Source organism: Acromyrmex echinatior, chromosome 1, assembly GCF_024713525.1.
Source record: "Acromyrmex echinatior isolate Ae372 chromosome 1, ASM2471352v2, whole genome shotgun sequence".
Lineage (NCBI taxonomy): Eukaryota > Metazoa > Arthropoda > Insecta > Hymenoptera > Formicidae > Acromyrmex > Acromyrmex echinatior.
The window spans coordinates 15,152,666-15,171,877 of NC_141852.1; the positions used below are offsets into that span (position 1 = coordinate 15,152,666).

Genomic DNA, 19,212 nt, shown 5'->3' on the forward strand with positions numbered 1-19,212 from the left:
TATTAGGTGTTGGAATTAATTCGTAGCGTTTTTAATGAAAGAATGTTATTTATTTCACATGAGCATTAAAAAATACATTAATGAAAGTACTTCCCATCACTTGTAAAACGCTACGAATTAATTCCAACACCTAATAGTTTATACATAAATATATAAATATTAATTATAACACTAATATATAAATAATTATTATAGTTTAAGGTCAAAAATATTCTTCGAATACTTCGAAACTTCAATAATTGATACTCTCTTCGGTTTTATCTAACTTTTCTCTTAGGTACTCACAAATTCCCTGATTCTCTTCTACATCACAATCATCGAAAATCATACTCACTTAATATTTATTTTAAACGGTGTATGTGTTTTACAATCATTATATTGCCACACTAATTGTAAGTGTACATCAGACTATCATTGAATATGAGAAATGAGAGATTATTAGAGAGATTACTTTGCTATACTGCAATAGTATCGTTTGTATTTACCCCATATCCGCAATTTTCTCACTCTCCTGTATGTCTAAATGTATAGATACACTCAGACAAATAAAATAAAAATATTGCGCTTATAGAGGCACAGCATACACGGCATGATGGAGGAAGAGAACGTCGTGAGACCTCATCAGGAAATGGCCAGCCTGTCGCTTCAGGAAAAGAAATATCTTCTCGCTGTCGAGCGCGGAGATGTGGCTTCCGTTAGAAGGTCAGTTGAAATTTATAGTTAAAAATTTATAAATATTTTTGACTTTTTTATTAGCAGAGGAGAATACAAGGCGAAAAAATGAAAGAATTTCCTTAGAATTTAATCAGATGTGTATTTATTTTTAATATTTCACTTTACATTGATGTATGCACTCCGAAATTTTCGTAACATAAAAAACTTTTTGCAGGCAGATGTGCTGTTTTTTGATAGCCTGAGAACATTGCATGTGTATATTAAAAAAAGAAAGAGAAGAAAAAAGAGATAGAAGAAAAGAAAAGAAGTTTTTTTTATATACGTATATAAAACATTTATTTAAGTAAAGAAATAACTTATTTATATACAAATATGGAACGAGTTTCATCTTGTTTGCATTTCGTTCATACACGTGTATCCTTACGCGATGCACACGTGTATCCCTACAAGCTTCTCTATCTTTTCATCCTTTTATTCCGCGAATTAAGAGTATGATTATCGTATGTCCTCGTTATCCTAATAGAGCTATTATAAGAAATATCTAGACACGTGCACTGACACGCGTGCACGTGTTACTGCTAACGAAAATAGATAATTGTGTCGATTGTGGGATTTGTCGTGCGAGCAGATATCTAGGAAGGACAAGAAAACTTCTTTCGTACAAAAAAAAGAAAGAATAAAAGTTAATAGCAATAAATTTTTTTATAGAAGTTAACTGTGTTGCAACATTACGTAGAAATTTTATTTCACTTAAACTTTCTGAAACAAGTTTTATATTTTATAGCATTAATGTTGATTTCTACCCAAATTATAACTTCAATCTTGATTTAATTACTTTTATAATTTTTAATTCTTAAAACTGGAAAATTTTGAAGAAACATGAAGAATTAGTTAAATTGTTCTTAGAAAAAAGTGTTTCAATATACTGATTAACTAGTTACTGAATAATTAATCATATATTGAAACATTTTTTTTTAAAAAGGTGAGATTAAATTAATTAATCTACATTGTAGAAACGGACATAATTTAATTTTGGCGTGCGTGTCCTACAAAAATATGTACAATATTATATAAGAATCATATGATTTTTATAAATATTATATGATTTTGAAAACAATAAAGTTTTAAAAATCTTATAATATTTATAAAAATACGTACGATTTATATAAAAAGTTAAAATAGGTAGTTAAATTCTTTTAAAATTTTTTTTTAGTTTATTATTACTTAATGCATCCTGATATTATTGTAAAAAATAATTAGTGTATATTACACATTCTTCAAATAAATGAACTTCCGCTCGACGTGTGTACGGCACAAAATTTTCTAATTATCTTATAAGCTTGCTTGCGCGATTTTGAAACTTTCAAGAATTCTCCCTGTTATGCTTTCATGTTACCGTAATTGAAGCTGATTGCTATCTATGATTAACTTGCCACTTTCACAAAATTCATCTGTTATAATTTATAGTCATAACTTTTGATTTGACATCGCTTTTTCATTCTGATTGTAACAAGAAGCAGTCAAATCCATTTGAAAAAGACAGGTTTTTTTCTCTAACTTTTGATAAAGTTATATTATCAAATAATTATTTTTAAAGTTGTATAAGTCTCGAAGTTATCGAATATTTTTTCTATTACAAATTCTTTGTTGAAGTAAAATTCTAGTTGACAGAAATATTGAAGCACTTATAGTTTTCAAGTAATTATCTTTATTAAAAATATGGGATTTAAATTAAGTTTAAAAAATAAATGACAAAATTTTATAGATAATTCTAAATATCTAATAGAATTTAATTTGAAATATATATTTGCAAATATATATAATGCTACAAATTAAAAAGATCTAATAAATGATTTCGATCGATATTATTTAAACAAATTATTTCTCCTAACCGTGACAATTTGCTAAAAAGATATCCGATAATTTTGGGATTTTCTATATACGAATGTTTGCACTTACGAATCCTACATGGCAATTCATCAATCTTCCAAATACCCTCCTGTCACTACAGAATGCTCCAAAAAGCTCACGAGGCCGACATTAACATTAACTGCGTGGATCCTCTCGGACGATCGGCCCTCCTCATGGCGATCGATAATGAAAATCTAGAGATGGTGGAGCTTTTAATAGAGCACAAGGTCGATACCAAGGATGCACTCCTTCATGCTATCTCCGAGGAATTCGTTGAAGCAGTGGAGGTCCTTTTAGAGCATGAGGAGACCCTTCACAGGAATGGCGAGCCACACGTAAGCGTCTGTATCGACATCTTTTATATCTGAATAAAAGTGTGTGTGTGTGCGTGTGTGAGAGAGAGGGAATATAATAATTACATATAATATAATTTATTAATCAGTTTTACATGATTTAAAAAAATGTAAATATTCTTGTTATATTTAAATTATTCTTTGTTTGTTTTTTGTTTTAATATAACGTACAATATTAGAGTCAATCTTATATAATTTAAAAAAATGTAAATATTAATTTTTTAAATTATAATTAAAATTGTATTATTTTAGAAAAAATATATTTTAATTATGTTCTATGTTGATTTGTTTTAATTAGTAAAAGCTAACCATATTGTCGTAAAGTACACAGATCGAGTTTTTTAATTAAATAATAATCTTGCAATTTTTTTACGTGATATATATATATATATATATATATATATACACAGAGCGTCCCGAAAGTTTTTGCCAATCGCTTTTGTGTAGATAGAGCGGATTAAACTGAGTCGAAAAGTTCTCTCTATTTTCGCAATAGTTAACAAAATATTAAAAAATACTAAAAATTGCTAAATATTGAATAATTTTTTATATCTTGAATAATATCTTGAATAATATCTTGAATAATTTTTTATTCAAATACTATTAACTTTATAGAAAAACTCTATCTACATAAAAGTGATTGGCAAAAACTTTCGGGACACCTTATATATATATATATATATATATATATAGAATAATGTACCTATATTCTAGTTTTACGGTCGAACTTTTACATTGCATCTACCTATCTGTAGTAGCATAATCTAACACAAGCGTCATTCGAAAAAGTAAAATATGTAGATAAAAATTCTGCTGATTGCTGATTGAAGTTCGTAAATCGATTACTTATCGTGTCAGTTGATCCACAATCGATTTTTCCATACTTTATCCCGCTATCAAATAGTCTTACCTTCTCTGCCATAAAGACGATTTCTTCAAAGTATAAAGTCATTTGTGACAGCAATGAAAGAAATCTGGTAGAGCGGGAACGAGGTTGTAATAGAAAAAAGTAGAAGAATACGAAATTTCGAACCGAGCTCTAATCGGATTTAACGAGAAATCAGCTTTCGCAGAACTTCAACGGAATGATATCCAGAATGAGTCCGAAAGGACCGGACGAATTCATTATATGGGGAGAATTGGTTCCCTGTGAAGAAAGAGGTTACCACCCGTGACGATGACTGATTAAACCGATCATGCTGGTACAATGGCAGCGCAAGTCTGCACCAAGAGAGATTATTTGTCGATTGTTACGCGAAAAAAATATTCTTTATTTACTCGACTTATTACTTATTACTCCACTTCATCAAGTTATGATTGATATTTGATATTATTTTATTTATCGGAACTTGTTACAATTCAGATGCCAATTGTACTCGACGAACATTTAAAGAAAAACAGAGTGATGGCAACTAAAGATGATTAAACAAGTTTAACCATTAAACAAGTCTTATACGTAGAATTAATATAATTATTATTATAAATTGTATATATAGATAAATAAATTTATGTACATAATAATTGAATAAACTATTTTATAATTATACGAACTATAAAATAGTTCATTTGATTATTATATATATATTAATTCTATATACGTATATACGTGTACTATTGTCATTTTTATACAATAGTTTTTGCCATCACTATGTCTTTTTCTTTGAAGAGGAATAACTGCAAAAAGCGATCTGTGGATAATAGTTTTAGATCAAAGGAGTTAAATGAAAAATTGCTTGTACGCACGTGTGAGAGAGATTGTTAAGCGACAAAATTTTATGAAAGTAATGACTTGCGGTTTAATTCTTTAGAGCTGGGAGGCTCTACCTCCTGATACAGCCACGTTCACGCCCGACATTACGCCATTGATCCTGTCGGCCCACAGGGATAACTACGAAATTATAAAAATTCTCCTAGATCGTGGATCGATTCTGCCGATGCCACACGATGTTCGCTGTGGGTAAGAAGATTCATTAAACGCTTTTATGCTTGTGAAAGAAAATTAAAGGAGCTTAACGTACAAAGAAAATAATTTACGTCAAAATTGTTCTTTTGGTATTATTATATATTACAATATTTACTGTACACTGTCTTGCATATTTTATAGCTTACTTCTTAACATTCTGAATGTTTTAACAAAGTTTCTGTTAAAAGTGTCTCTTGGAGCATTTATATTTGTGATAAAAAATCGAGATATTTGTTTTAATAATAATTTAACTTTCCTGAGATATCCTATTTATTTAGTAAGTAGAAGATAAAATTAGATAATGGACAACAAAAGTATATGAATATTTTATGTAAATATTAAAAAATTCTGATATTTATCACTCAATAAAGTTAACTTTTTATAAATGCTTTAAAAGTGATCCTTAACTAAGAACGCTCTTTTTAGCTAATTGATTCCTTCTGCTGATTTATCATCTTATTCCTTTATATACAAATGCGACAAAAGCGTAATTAAATTAGGTTAAGCGTACATAAATGCCGCGTTATCATCACCTCTTTCTAGAGAAAATTTAATCTGTGATAATCGCATTATATTAAGCTTCTGTGCATTGAAACTGCAGAAAATTTTTTGAATCGGTAAAAGCAGAGGAAGAACTTTATATTGCGTCGTAATGCGTTATATGAAAACGATATGTATTTGCTCGACTAAAACACTCGTACATAGAGGAATAGTTTCAAACGGGGCAATTTTGAACAACAATATTTTTCGTAGTAGTTTGGCGTGAAAAGTAGCCATTTTTCGGACAAAAGCTGTACCGAGTGCAGTACTTACATTCATCATTCATAGCGCGCAGCTTTTGTGCGAAAAATATCGTTTCTTTACTCGAAATTTATACAAAAAGTATTATTTAAAGTCGTCTCTTTGTATGTCTAAAGTTATTTATTTTGTTCATATATCCGTGATATAAAAAGAAATATATACAGCGGTCAGCGTTTTCTCAATTTGAAGCTAGACTTTTCGTCGCATAACGCTTGAAAGGTTGATAAAAGAGGTCTTTTCAACGTAAAAGATGATGTAACATCGCGAGACACATGGTCGCCCTGGGAAATATTAGAGAAAACGGTGAACGCCAGGCAGTGTGTCACCAAGTCGTTTTCATTTCGACTTGTTGTTGCCATTTGTTATTTCTTTTAGATGCGACGAGTGCGTGACATCAAGAATGGAGGATTCCCTGAGGCATTCGAGGAGCCGAATAAACGCCTATCGGGCATTGGCGTCGCCGTCTTTGATAGCACTGTCATCTAAGGATCCTATCCTGACTGCTTTTGAACTCTCTTGGGAACTTCGACGACTTTCGTTTTTGGAGCACGAATTCAAATGCGAATATCAGGCAAGAAATTGATATATTTATGAATATTCCTAAATAATATTCCATTGGATTTTTGCGTATTGAAGTATTTGATGCCAAAACTTTCAATTTTACCTATACAACGTTTTATAAAACAAACATCGAATGACGTATTTTATTTGTAAAAACATAATTCACTTGCTGTCAAATGTTTGCGATTTTTTGATAGTAAATTGTAAATTACTTTTTTCAGAAATTACTTGAAGATCACATAAAATCGACATTTTACATACGCAACACTCTAACAGTTGTTTTAACAATTCGTCATCGATTAACATTTTTCGAAAGCATTTTAAAAATGTTTTATTTATTATTTATAATTTTTATTGATACATATACAAATGCAAACAGTATATGCTCGTTAAGTCTTATTTCGAAAGTAAAAAAAGAAGTAAAACAAATCGAAATTCGCATTGGCTATCGCATTGGAATTACTAGGAAAGTTACGCGTTACTTCCAATTTTATTATCATTACAATTATTTTTCAGTAATGAATAGATAATGATGTTATGTTTCCTTATTTGTAATACCGTTAATGGTATCACCGTTCCATTTTTTTTGTAATAATAATGAGTAATAATCGTTATTTTTATCATCATTTCGTACAAATGTATATGTATATAGAATGCTCATAAACGAGTTTTGGAAGAAGGGAGTGTTACGTTTGATTATGTTGCGATTAATCACATAATAGATTTCCTGTTAAACTATAAGTCAATAAGCGACATAGACAATTGGATGCCATTTAAAAAAAAACGTCGTTAAAACTCGATATACGAAAATTGTAATGATTTGTTAATTTTTTAATAATGTTATTGATAATAAAGTACTTTTTTTAAAACAGTAACCAACAACATTAATCAGTTATTAAAAAAAACAGTAATAATAATGAATTATTTTTTTATAAAATAATCTGGTTGAGGTAATAATTTTCTCAATCAATTATTTATAAGGTTTTAAGGCATTAGTTATTTTTATTAGTAGCGTTATTACCAATTCGATAATCAATTTAATTATAATATTATTTCAGCTTGAGTTTATAATTACATTTCTAATCCGATAATAAGCAGCGCGTATATAGTTTATATAACTGAAAGATTTAGAATTGACATTTAAAAATATTATTTATATGTACCAAAATCTCCGCATCTACCCCATTAGCCTTTTCCTTACTTATTTGATTAATTCATTTAGCATCTAGATTAATTACTTTAAGTTACTTTTCCCAACCCTGGAAATTACATATTATAATTCTTCATATATCATGAATATATAGTTAAATGATCAAAACTTCTTCTCGGACGGTTTACTCTCTTTCCAAGCTACAGATTAAGACACATGTGTTGCTTCCTTCGGCGATGTTTCTTCCTTCACAGCGGTGTTCCGGTTTTACGAAACAAATTTATCTTGGTTAGCGAGCCACAGCAGTTAACACGTGTTTTCTTTAATTCAGCGGTCGTGCAGATGTACATCCATGCTTTCCTTTCCGTCCGTTTCGTCTTTCAAGTTCTGCTCGAGCGCATTCCTCGCGAAGCTCTATGTTAGCTTCTCTTCCTGATTCTTTACGGTGCTTAAGTGGTGAAAGTTTAAGTGCTCACCACGCTCAAGGAACTTTTGATTTATACACGCATAAATCGCACTTCGCAGTAGTAATATATTGAGCAGCGGCGCTATCGAGTTGCTTTATAGTTTCCCTGGCACACCCTTTGTTCTCCCTTTCAGCCTCGTCAACGTTCCGGTTTTCTCTATAGCCCTCCTTGTACCCTTTCGACATCGCCATCAGCCATTTCTTTGACCCTCTGTTCCTTATTCACCTCTTTTTCTTTGGAAAACTCCGTCTTTTTACTCCCATTTTGCTATTGTATCGTTCCCCATCTCTCAAGTGCCGATCTTGACGTACCAGTTCGATGAAGACGACTTCGAAAGTAAAGTGAATGAAGCTTGTGATAAATTGCCGTAAATGTTTCCCGTTTTTCTTCCATTCTTTCTTGCTTTATCTTTATTCGTTATTTTTGAAGTTAACTCTTAGATGACACACTACGGAAATAATACACTTGGATATAACAATATGCAAAATCAAGTTCAATTGCTCATAATTTTCATAAAAATAAACATATTGGAAATAATTGTTTTAATTGGAACGTCAGACATTAAGGAACATAAGGTACTAAGAGAATGCATGTATCTTTATTAATAAAAAAATTGTAAAACCTATTCTACATTGTGCTCTTTGTTTCCTGTTTTTATTTTTTACCTTTTGTTTTTTCTGCTTTGCAATCATTTTATCGACAATTGTATTTCTTGCTACATATTTCTTATTTCTTTCGAAGTTCGTTAATTTTTATCTCGGACGATATAAAACAAAAAAAACCGGATAAAAAGCAAAAAAACGAGATATAAATAATAGCAAAAAGCAAGAAACAGGGAACAAAAAGCACATTGTAGAACAAATTTAAGGAATGAAAAAAGCATTGGAAAAAAAGTATATTATATTGAAAAGATTAAGGGCTAATTGTATTTGTAATCTTTTATCCACTTTAAATATATATTGAAAAAAAATTTATTAAATTGTAATAAATATTTGTTTAAAGAGTAGGTACTAGTAAGAGTAATGAAACATTTACTTATGGTAAGTAAATATTTACCAATAAAAATCAATGATACTTAAATCGAATTAATAGTTCTTGTACCAAATAAATATATGTTTACATTTATCAAATATATATTTAGTCAGTACTGTTCAAACAAATATTTATTAAAATTTATTGTAATAAATTCTTTTTCAATATATTTATTTCAATATTTTTATTGATTAAATATATTAAATTTTATGTGATGTATCTGCATGTATCGAAAAAGGATACATTTCTCGTAGGAAAATATTGAGAAACACGTTAAATATCATATTGTATATCTTCGCACAAAATAACTTCAGTTTATGACATGTCTTTGAGATGGAAGGTTCATAACTTGATGTTGCAGACAATTTAGAGTAACGATGGTCTTCTCCAGATAGGAGATGTGTAATCTTACAATCACGTCAGTTACTCATGCTCGGTTGCTCTTTGGCTTCTTTTGTGTCGCACGTATATTGAACTGTAAAAAAATAACGGCACAAGAAAACCCGATATGCTCGATCAAAAGAGCAATTTTATGAAATCGAAAATTGTTACACTGAGGTACGAAATGTTTTGAAACACAAATTCTCAATCGATGGGTAATGTAAATATTTGCCTGGCAATCGAAAACAAAAATATATTATAACAGCACAATTTTCTCATCATTTGCTTTTTTATGAAGTTAAGTATAACTTTTCGCGGCGATTTTTGGCTAACAATGCAGAAAACATCTATATCCGCGTGAGTGCATAACGAGAATTCAGTTGAAGTCGAGGCAAGACTGAAAACGATTAGGATAGGAACTCGAGCGTGCTTGTCGATCTTGCAGAAACCCTGGAAGTTCGATTTCGCTTCGTCAAGCGCGCGAATTCTTTCTCGGCTCGCAATTCCCGACACGCAAGAGACAACGCGAAGAATCTACCGAATTCCCTTCAGGAATATCGAGCAATTGCGAGCGAGATCTCTGAAATTATGAGAGAAATTAGGAGAATTATTTTCAGCGCCTTAAGAAATTAGATGCTTCGGAGAGAATGCATTCGAAATTGCATTTCGGTATTATGATTGGCAGCAACTGTCGTGGTGATTTCAGGAACTCCGAAGACAGTGTCAAGACTTCGCGACCGCATTGCTGGACCACACTAGAAGTTCCTACGAGCTTGAAGTCCTGCTGAATCACGACCCAACGGGACCAGCTTTTGAGCACGGAGAGAGGATGCATCTTAACCGCTTAAAATTAGCTATTAAGCTAAGACAAAAGAAGGTATGGGATGCAAATCAAAGTAAACCCTACAATTTTTTTATACCGGATATGGAATTAGAAATAGATTTTGCTGTCTTCAATAATGAAAACCGCATTTGCGAATATAATTATTTAAATTTGTCAAGCGCGTGAATTTTTTTCTAGGTTTGCAATTTCTGTGTGAAGCGACAATGTAAGAGAATCCACTGAAAAAAATTTAAATGACTACAATAAAGATTTAACTCTGTTTGGGTCCATTTGTTTTAAAATATAATTTATTTCTTACTAAAATTTTATTTAAAAAGTTTTTTATTATATTTAATTTTATTTTGTTATAATTAATTTTACTATAACTAATTTTTATTGTATTAATTTTGTTTAAAAAGTTTTTTCTCTAGTATTTTATGACGTTGGAGCTTTGATGTCTGTGAAAAATTTTTTATTTTACAACTTTTTAATCATATTTTATCGAGACATTTTCATTATTTCAACTATACGTAAAGTAACAATTATATCGCAAATTTATCATCAATTATTGTAACATTTTGCAACTTTTGGAGCATTGACGCAGAAATAATCAAATATTTAATTTGATTAAACGATTAAAGACGTAAAACGTTCGTTAGTGTGTGATAATTAAGGATGACATTTGGAAGATAGTAATTGCAGTTCAAATTCTGATTGCGTGAGAGACTGCCACCTTCTCCCAATCGCATGACCGGAAACTGTCGGTCAATATCGCTTGGATATTTCCAGTTCGTAGCGCATCCTAACGTGCAGCAGCTACTGGCATCGATCTGGTACGAGGGTCTGCCAGGGTTTCGAAGGAAGAACATGTTTCTCCAGGCGCTGGAGATCGTCAGGATCGGCGTCCTTTTTCCGTTCTTCAGCGTAGCTTACATTATTGCACCCCATAGCATGATCGGCAAAACCATGAGGAAGCCATTTATCAAATTCATCTGTCACTCTGCGTCATATTTCACTTTTCTATGTAAGTATATCTTTATCTTTTACAAGAGAGCTTATGTTGCGACATAATTTTATTTAGATAAAGTCTAACTTTAGAAGTTACAACTAAATCGAGTGTAAATCGCTGTTTCACATTCACTAACTGTATAAAAAATTTAAAGAGAAGTTAAGATAAATGAATTTTTATGCCAACACATATGATACGCACGAAACATTTTGATAACAGGCCGGTTGTTTCACACTCAGGGTTATTTTATGTCACGCTTTAAATCTAACCACTTGGCACGACATCCGGCCGTAACCTGCTATTTCCTAGATTGTTCATCACACTTGATCAGCGTGACCCAAATATCCGGTTCATTCCGGAAATATCGGTTGCACCGCTGAATCAGTTTGATACTAACCATCCATACTTACAAACATCTCTCTTTCCGGTCTTCAATTACAGTTGCACGATATAATGTTTTGTTTTCGAAATCGATATATGTAATCGAGGTGATTTCTAGTCGATACGTGAAAATAATTTCAAATAATCGTACCTTATCATGATTAAAATTTTGAAATTGGCGACGTTATTTGATTTACAAAAGTTAATATTTGATCATTACTTGGAAAGTCAATATATGAAAATTCGGCGCAATATATTTGATTCAGCTCTTTTGGAATCATTTATTTTATTTTTTACTTTTACAATTTTTGCAGAATCTACTAAAAAATTTGAATGTTCGTGAAATATTTGTTTGAAAATTTTAGATACTTGTGCATCCATCTTTCATTATCTTGGATTGTAGCATTCTCTGTTGCGGCATTTCATTAATGTGTGAAACAATTAAACCTTCGCTCTATTACGTTATCTTGCTAATCAAATAATTCCGCGGGGAAATTTTCATGCGAAACTAACAAGTCATGAATCTTGCTTTTAACGTGAACAGTTAAATTTTCTATCTATTAAACAAAAATAAGAGCAATTATTTGATTGAATGCATTTTCATCTGGTTTACATGCATTCGAAACGTATATTATTGAATCGTCATAGATGAAATGTCAGTTTTATATCAATAATTTTTAATTGGCATTCAAGGCAAATATAAATATTTAAAAAATATTGTTAAAATGGAAGTCACTTTTATAATCTTTTTGAATTAAAAAGAAAAAAAAGGGAGACGTCTAAATTAAATAATCTTAAAAATTAGAAATATGTTTTAAGTTTCATATTTCGGAGAGAGATATTAAACTTTGTATATTATATCCATCTTTTTATATGACTTTTTCAATATGTGAAATTTATGCTTTAAACTGTGTCTGCAACTACGCGGTTTTAAAATATAACACGTAAATTTCCATAAGTTTTTTAAATTTCTACATTTAATATGACTTGAAATATCGCAAAATTTTTGTAAAATCTCTTTAAAAAATTAAAAAGCATCTAAAAAAATCATTTTGACGGTAATTATGTAATATTTATTATATTAAAGAAACAAAAAAATGAGACGTGTATTTCATAGATTGATGATTTTCGGATTTCCGTCCGAATAATTTCACGCGTTTACGATATCCAATATGACTCATCCTGCGGAAATATTCGGGAAAGAGAACGACACGGTTCTCAAACGGCGTTTCTTACGGCGTATTTAACTTTCCGGCACGTTGGTAGATCAAACATCTACGTTACGAACGTCAAACAGTTTACAAATACCTTTTGGTGCCGCTACCAATAATAGTCGTGCACTAATGTATGGAATTCGAACAGCTAAGGAGCATTACTGCTCCGAGATTAATTGCTCAATTACGAACGATACATCTTTGACTTGATTTCTGCTATTCATTCGATTATATATTTACACCATTAACATGACAAATTTTATTAATTATTATAACTAATTAGATCTAAAATATAAACTCTTTCTCTCATTTAAAGGAATTTTAAGGAGCCGTTTTTTAATCGTAGCTCTCTAACTTCTAACATTGAACGTCTGAGACATTAAATCGCGAATTAAATCTCTGCTGAAATGAATTCTATCTCAACTGAGTCAAGTTGCACGATCTATCATTACACCGTTACGACTTTACATTTAAATTACGATTGTTCTGAATTTTTAACGATGATGAATGCGCATAATTTTGCCTGTGCAGTCATGTTAATACTGGCTAGTCAGCGGATAGAGAGCGTGATCGGTAATTGGATGGGACACGATGTCGTGGAGCACGAACCAGCGCCGACGAAAAGAGGTGCCGCACCAACGATTGTGGAATGGTAAGGTTTCCTTCAATTTCGCGCTTGTATTCGTGTTTCATGTTATTATTCGTTAAACTCGATATCACGTGTTTCGTAACTCCGAGGAGTAAGGTTTTACACGCGAGGAGTATAAAAAATTTTGAAAGAAAATTGTAAACGTGAAAAAATAATACTTCAGTAGAGAAAGAGAGAGAGAGAGAGAGAGAGAGAGAGAGAGAGAGAGAGAGAGAGGAAGAGAAAAAGTTGGATAAAATTCATGTAATATCTATCGGTTTATGCTACTCTCCGCTCGTGCGAAAGATAGTAATATAAAACGTATAGAAGCATTACACAGTAATGCTGTAGTAAGTCGGTGGTAAACGAAATAAATCCCAGAAACGCGCGTGCAATCGCGAAGACTCCTTTTTTTCTTTTACGATGACAAGATCGAAATAAGATGAACAAGACCTCACAATATCACCTCATCATATCACAAATTTATGTTTGACGTATTATTAACAAGATATCACTGAGATTCTACTTTCGTGCGAAAATAAATCAATAAGTTAAACCGCGAGCAAGCGATTATGATAATAAAAGAGCAGAAAAAATGGCTTTTTTTTGTTAATATATCTAAAAATTTAGCTAGATACGAATCTAAAAATAATTTTGTTGAATCATCGTAACAAATGTAGAACGCTTGGTAATTTAGGAGTAATCTGATATTTTTTATATAATATAAACGATTACTCAGAATGATCATTTTATACCACAACGATTGGGATTTTATATCCTAATTAACTATTATTCACTAAAATCACTATTATTAATAATATATTATATATAATTGACTGTTTCCGATTTATTAGTATTCAAAAATATGAATATGAATTTAATCACGGTTTTTTGAAAAAGGTAAATGGAAACCAAACAAATATTAAACAGAATGAGCATTAAATAGCTAACCATAACGTAACCATATCGTTATGACAGTATTTCAAAAAATAAGGATGGAAAAATTAACATTAAAAAAAAATTTTTTTTGATAAAAATGTATATTTAAAGATTTGTAAAAAATAGTTATTAAAAAAAAAAAATTTTAAACAATATCCATACGAAACAATATTTTACAACAATTCACATGTTTTTGCCGTTGGAATATAAAAATATCCCAGATTTATCTAAAAAGTTCCGAGACTGATTTTTTTTCTGAACATATAAATAATGTCATTTTTCCAACAATTATAGTACCTTTTACTACAACATTGAATTATTATACGATTTTGTTCATGATATAAGCAGTATATGTTTTGAGGACTGGCGAATGTGGATTTCGTTCTCTCTTTTAAAGAGAAAGATTTTTCTCTTTTGAAAATTTTCAAAAATAGGATAGCGAGCTGTTATCAAATTTGACATTTTGTTTAAAAATTTAAATTGACGGTCTCAGGGAAGGGCAAAACTAAAAGGGAGGGCAACAAAATTCAAAATCAAGACGATGGTCGCTTTTTTTGACACAGATGGTTTTGACTTTTGAAGAAAATGTAAATGAAAGCAATGCGTTTTGATGACATTTTAAATATCCAGACGAATTTACTTCGAAATAGCCTTCGATGTGACGAGTGCATTAAAGACTATTTCGAAAAAAGACTATTGTAAAAGCTTCCGACAATTGAAAAATGTTCTGAGCAGTGCATTCATGCATCGAGGGAAGGAGACTTTGTTGAAAGTCCTTTATTAATAAAATTTATATCTCTTTATTTCTCGGTTTTTTTCTGAATCCAGTTCGAAACTTTTTAGACAGATCGTATATTCCCAGGTTAAACGTTGATGACAATGCTGGAAAAAGTTTTAATGTTCTAACAACCAGTTTGAGCGTCCTATATAATTATATTTATGCAAACGAAATTATTTTCATATCTATATCTAGTAAAATTTTTAGATATTTCAGTAAAATTTGTGAGTGTAAGAAAAAGTGTGAAAAGAAAAAAGAATAATCAAAAGAATAATCAAAAAGATATTACTGAAAAGGTGCTAACTTCTCCGAATAAATTTTTGGCATCAATCGATTTACGAGGCGCAGAATTCATTGATGAATAAATTATGCAAGCAGGCCGATTGACGTGTCGCGTCTCTTTCGTTCAGAAATAAGATCAAAACCAGATGGTCGAAATTGCAGGTTTATATTGGCCTGGGTGTCGGGATTGATCTGGTCGGAGGTGAAACAATTGTGGGATGTGGGCCTGGAGGAATACGTGAACGATATGTGGAACGTGATCGACTTCGTAACGAATTCGCTATACGTAGCCACAGTGGCACTCAGAGTCGTAGCTTACTACAGAGTGCTAAAGGAGAATAAGGATCAGGTGCCCGGTTCGGTGATCGAACTCCAGCGTGAGCAGTGGGACACTTGGGACCCGATGCTCATCTCTGAGGGCCTCTTCTCCGCCGCTAACATCTTCAGGTAATAAATTGCAAGTGCCCAATCGTGCATCTCTTGTCGATGTACAGGAAGCTCAGGACAGGATGCGATTGCGGTATAAGCTAGGAACATTAATCTCCTTTCGTATATCTTATAAATGTCACTAAATCTTTTTATTCTCTCTGTTGCAAAATAATAAAACAAATTATGATATATCATGATATCTCTCAATTACAATCTAGTTGCGATAGCTTTAAAATGTATGCAAACGCATATTTAAAACGTGCTTTGAATGCGAATGATCAGTGCATCGCACTTTAAGTGCAAATGAATCTTCGATTGCATTGGAGAATTAATACGATATAACGTAAAAGCTGAGTCGGGAAAGTTAATGTAGGGAATTATAAATACTTTGTATTATCCTTTGTATTATGTATAGATTAAAAGCAGTAAATAATATCGCATTACAGTTCGCTAAAGCTTGTCTACATATTTTCCGTGAATCCTCATCTCGGTCCACTGCAAGTTTCCTTGTCGAGGATGGTTATGGACATTATGAAATTCTTCTTCCTCTACGTGTTGGTCCTCTTCGCTTTCTCATGCGGTAAATGAAATAAAAGTGCCACAATAAGATATATTGCAGCAAGGTGAAGATTAATAAAAGGAAACATTTATTATAGGTCTCAATCAACTTCTCTGGTATTATGCCGACATGGAGAAAAAACAGTGCCCCTCAGCAATGTCATATGCGACTAATGTTAGCGCAATCAATGCTGACCCTAACGCGTGTACTGTTTGGCGTCGATTTGCAAAGTACGCAATAACTTCTTTCATTGAATATTTGCTTTTTAAAAAATACATAAAATTAAAAAGAATTTATTTAATGCAATAAAAGGTTTATTTGAGACGTCTTCGCGGTTGTTAGTGCATAAATTATATATTTATAAAAAAAAAAGATCAAATTTGTAAGCAATTAAATAAGATGTGCTTACTAAACTAAAGTTAAAAATAAACTGTAAACTTGCAGACATTTCGACTTTAGATTTGAATCCTCTTTAATATGATAATTAGTGATGTTGAGTACAAATTGAATTATTCGAAGTTAAAACGTCTACAAGTTTACTTTTAATTTTCATTTAGTATGTACATTCTACATAATTATTTAATTGTATTTTATTACTTATAAATATGTGTTTTTATATACTAACAACCGAGGAAGTTTACATAAGAATTTTATCTTTAGTAGAAAAAAAAAGAAAAAGAAGCATTACCTGATATATTTAGAATTCAAATTGTACAGTTATGATATAAATATTTTGTATTTTATAACTATATATAGAATTTCTCTATTATTTTAAGTTAAATTCTTATGTGCTTAATTTTTGCTGTTTCGGATAATACATGATATGAATTTTGGCTAGTCTGTTTGAAACAATACAAACACTCTTCTGGGCGGTTTTTGGCTTGGTGGATCTCGACAGCTTCGAACTAGACGGTATTAAGGTATTCACCAGGTTCTGGGGCATGTTAATGTTTGGTACTTACTCAGTTATTAACATCGTCGTCCTCCTAAATCTCCTGATTGCCATGATGAATCATTCCTATCAACTAATCTCGGTAAGTGCAGCATCTTCCGCGAAATTTATTTACAAACGTTATTGTATATATAAGGTTTAATTCAAATAAAAACCCAAGAGAAATGAAGAAAATGAGAAAATAAATCCCTAAATTTTATTTACGTTAAATGTTGCATGAAATGAATTAATATAAATAAATTAATAATATTATAAAGGCAACATTTATTCTCTGTGAAAATTAGCGAAAACGAGCGCGAGATTCTTGAAACACTAAAACAACATCGAAAACACACGATAAATCGTACCTCACCGTGTACTTTTCGCATCTATAATTAGCCGAGACTAATTAGCGGGGTGATTCGCTGCTCGTAATTAGGAACGCGCCGACGTCGAGTGGAAGTTCGCGAGAAGCAAGCTCTGGATCAGCTATTTTGAGGAAGGCGGTACCGTTCCTCCACCGTTTAACATCATACCGACCCCGAAAAGCGTCTGGTACGTCGCACAATGGATATATCGGAAGCTCTGTGGACACAGCAGAGCAGCCAAAAAGGAGCACATGCGAACAATCAGGGTAGGAACGACAGTTCTCGGATTTTTGCAAGACTAGAATAGCATCCGCGACGTCGTCGCTTTTGTAAGAAAATTCCCCGGAGAGTCGAGCCACCTTCAATTTTCGAATCTGAATTTTTATCGCTTGCCCAATGCAAAGCTACAGAATAAGATGTCAATGCTAGCATATCGCGGGGGATTCGTGAATGCTGGAGGATATTGAAATATGTATTCTGTTATGAGAGATGCTTTTTACGAATTTCTCCGGGGCACTCTGGCTTCGTTTTGGATTTTAAAATTAAGTTCTTATATAGAATATTTAGAGCGGAAATTCAAGTGTCAGAAGAGAAGTTCGCACATCTTTTTTTTTGGAATTTGCAAGGGATATTAAATTCAAGGAAGTTTTTATCATTATAAGTTGCAACGATTCAGTTACCGTACATACATATTTACAGATCATATGGCATAGATATAAGTACACAAAGTTTTTCTTTACGAAGTTTTCTTATATAGATTCCTTGAAGAGCGTAGAAACAATTCTCAACAATAACAAGAAATCTTCTAATATCAAGCTATTACACGATTAAAAATAAAAACTTCTTAAATGTAGCAAATCTTACGTGTTATTTAGGTTTATTATTTAAAGAAGTTTTATTTATAATTGTTACAATTTCGTATAATATTTTGTAGATATACTTTCAGATAATTAGTTATTTTTAGATGCATGATAGAAAATATATCGTAGCAACGTTCGACATTTTCGCTAAGGGAAAATCTAGTACATCAAAGAATCCGTGATCCGTAATGGCTCGACAAATCTGGGGCGTACTATATAAAGCGTAACATGCACTTTGTAACGAAAACTTTGGAAGTTGAAGGGTCTCGATTTCTGGTTTTTATCTTAGCGAAAGGTCAAACAAGCTTCCGAGCGGGACTTTAGATATCAGAGTATCATGAGAAATTTGGTGAGGCGATATGTCACGGTGGAGCAACGCAAAGCGGAGGGCGAAGGTGTCACGGAGGATGATGTGAACGAGATCAAACAAGACATCAGTGCGTTTCGTTGCGAGCTCATCGAGATATTGAAGAATTCTGGCATGAACACTTCCACTGCAGCAAGCAGCGGTACCGGTAAGTCGAAACGAAAAGTGAGAAGAAAATAAATTGCCTTGCATATATCCCGCATGAGAAAGCATTGATTCAGTTGCACAGTGTTTGCTACCGTAAGAATCAAGTGTGTATGTATAGCGGATATTGATCGCGGGTGTTTTCAATTTCCTTTGAAAGGAACGAATTCTCGTTTACTCAGAACAATATTGTTGTAGAGTTTATT

The 19,212-nt window shown here is 31.8% G+C and overlaps 1 protein-coding gene across 9 annotated transcripts in view; it reads left to right on the forward strand.

The window, feature by feature from the left end:
• The window catches only part of Trpgamma (Transient receptor potential cation channel gamma), a 126,428-nt gene that overhangs the window by 98,948 nt on the left and 8,268 nt on the right, over window positions 1–19,212 (forward strand). For 7 of the 9 annotated variants that reach the window (XM_087413864.1, XM_087413855.1, XM_087413852.1 and 4 more), the window contains 13 exons: window positions 572–702; window positions 2,687–2,927; window positions 4,748–4,896; window positions 6,079–6,274; window positions 10,001–10,171; window positions 10,907–11,141; window positions 13,253–13,373; window positions 15,511–15,795; window positions 16,224–16,357; window positions 16,434–16,566; window positions 17,175–17,370; window positions 17,707–17,901; window positions 18,785–19,010. In XM_087413864.1, the coding sequence (XP_087269990.1) occupies window positions 572–702; window positions 2,687–2,927; window positions 4,748–4,896; window positions 6,079–6,274; window positions 10,001–10,171; window positions 10,907–11,141; window positions 13,253–13,373; window positions 15,511–15,795; window positions 16,224–16,357; window positions 16,434–16,566; window positions 17,175–17,370; window positions 17,707–17,901; window positions 18,785–19,010 (2,413 nt within the window). The remainder of the gene's footprint in view (window positions 1–571; window positions 703–2,686; window positions 2,928–4,747; window positions 4,897–6,078; window positions 6,275–10,000; window positions 10,172–10,906; window positions 11,142–13,252; window positions 13,374–15,510; window positions 15,796–16,223; window positions 16,358–16,433; window positions 16,567–17,174; window positions 17,371–17,706; window positions 17,902–18,784; window positions 19,011–19,212) is intronic. The other 2 variants (XM_087413889.1, XM_087413895.1) reach the window with 1 other exon arrangement.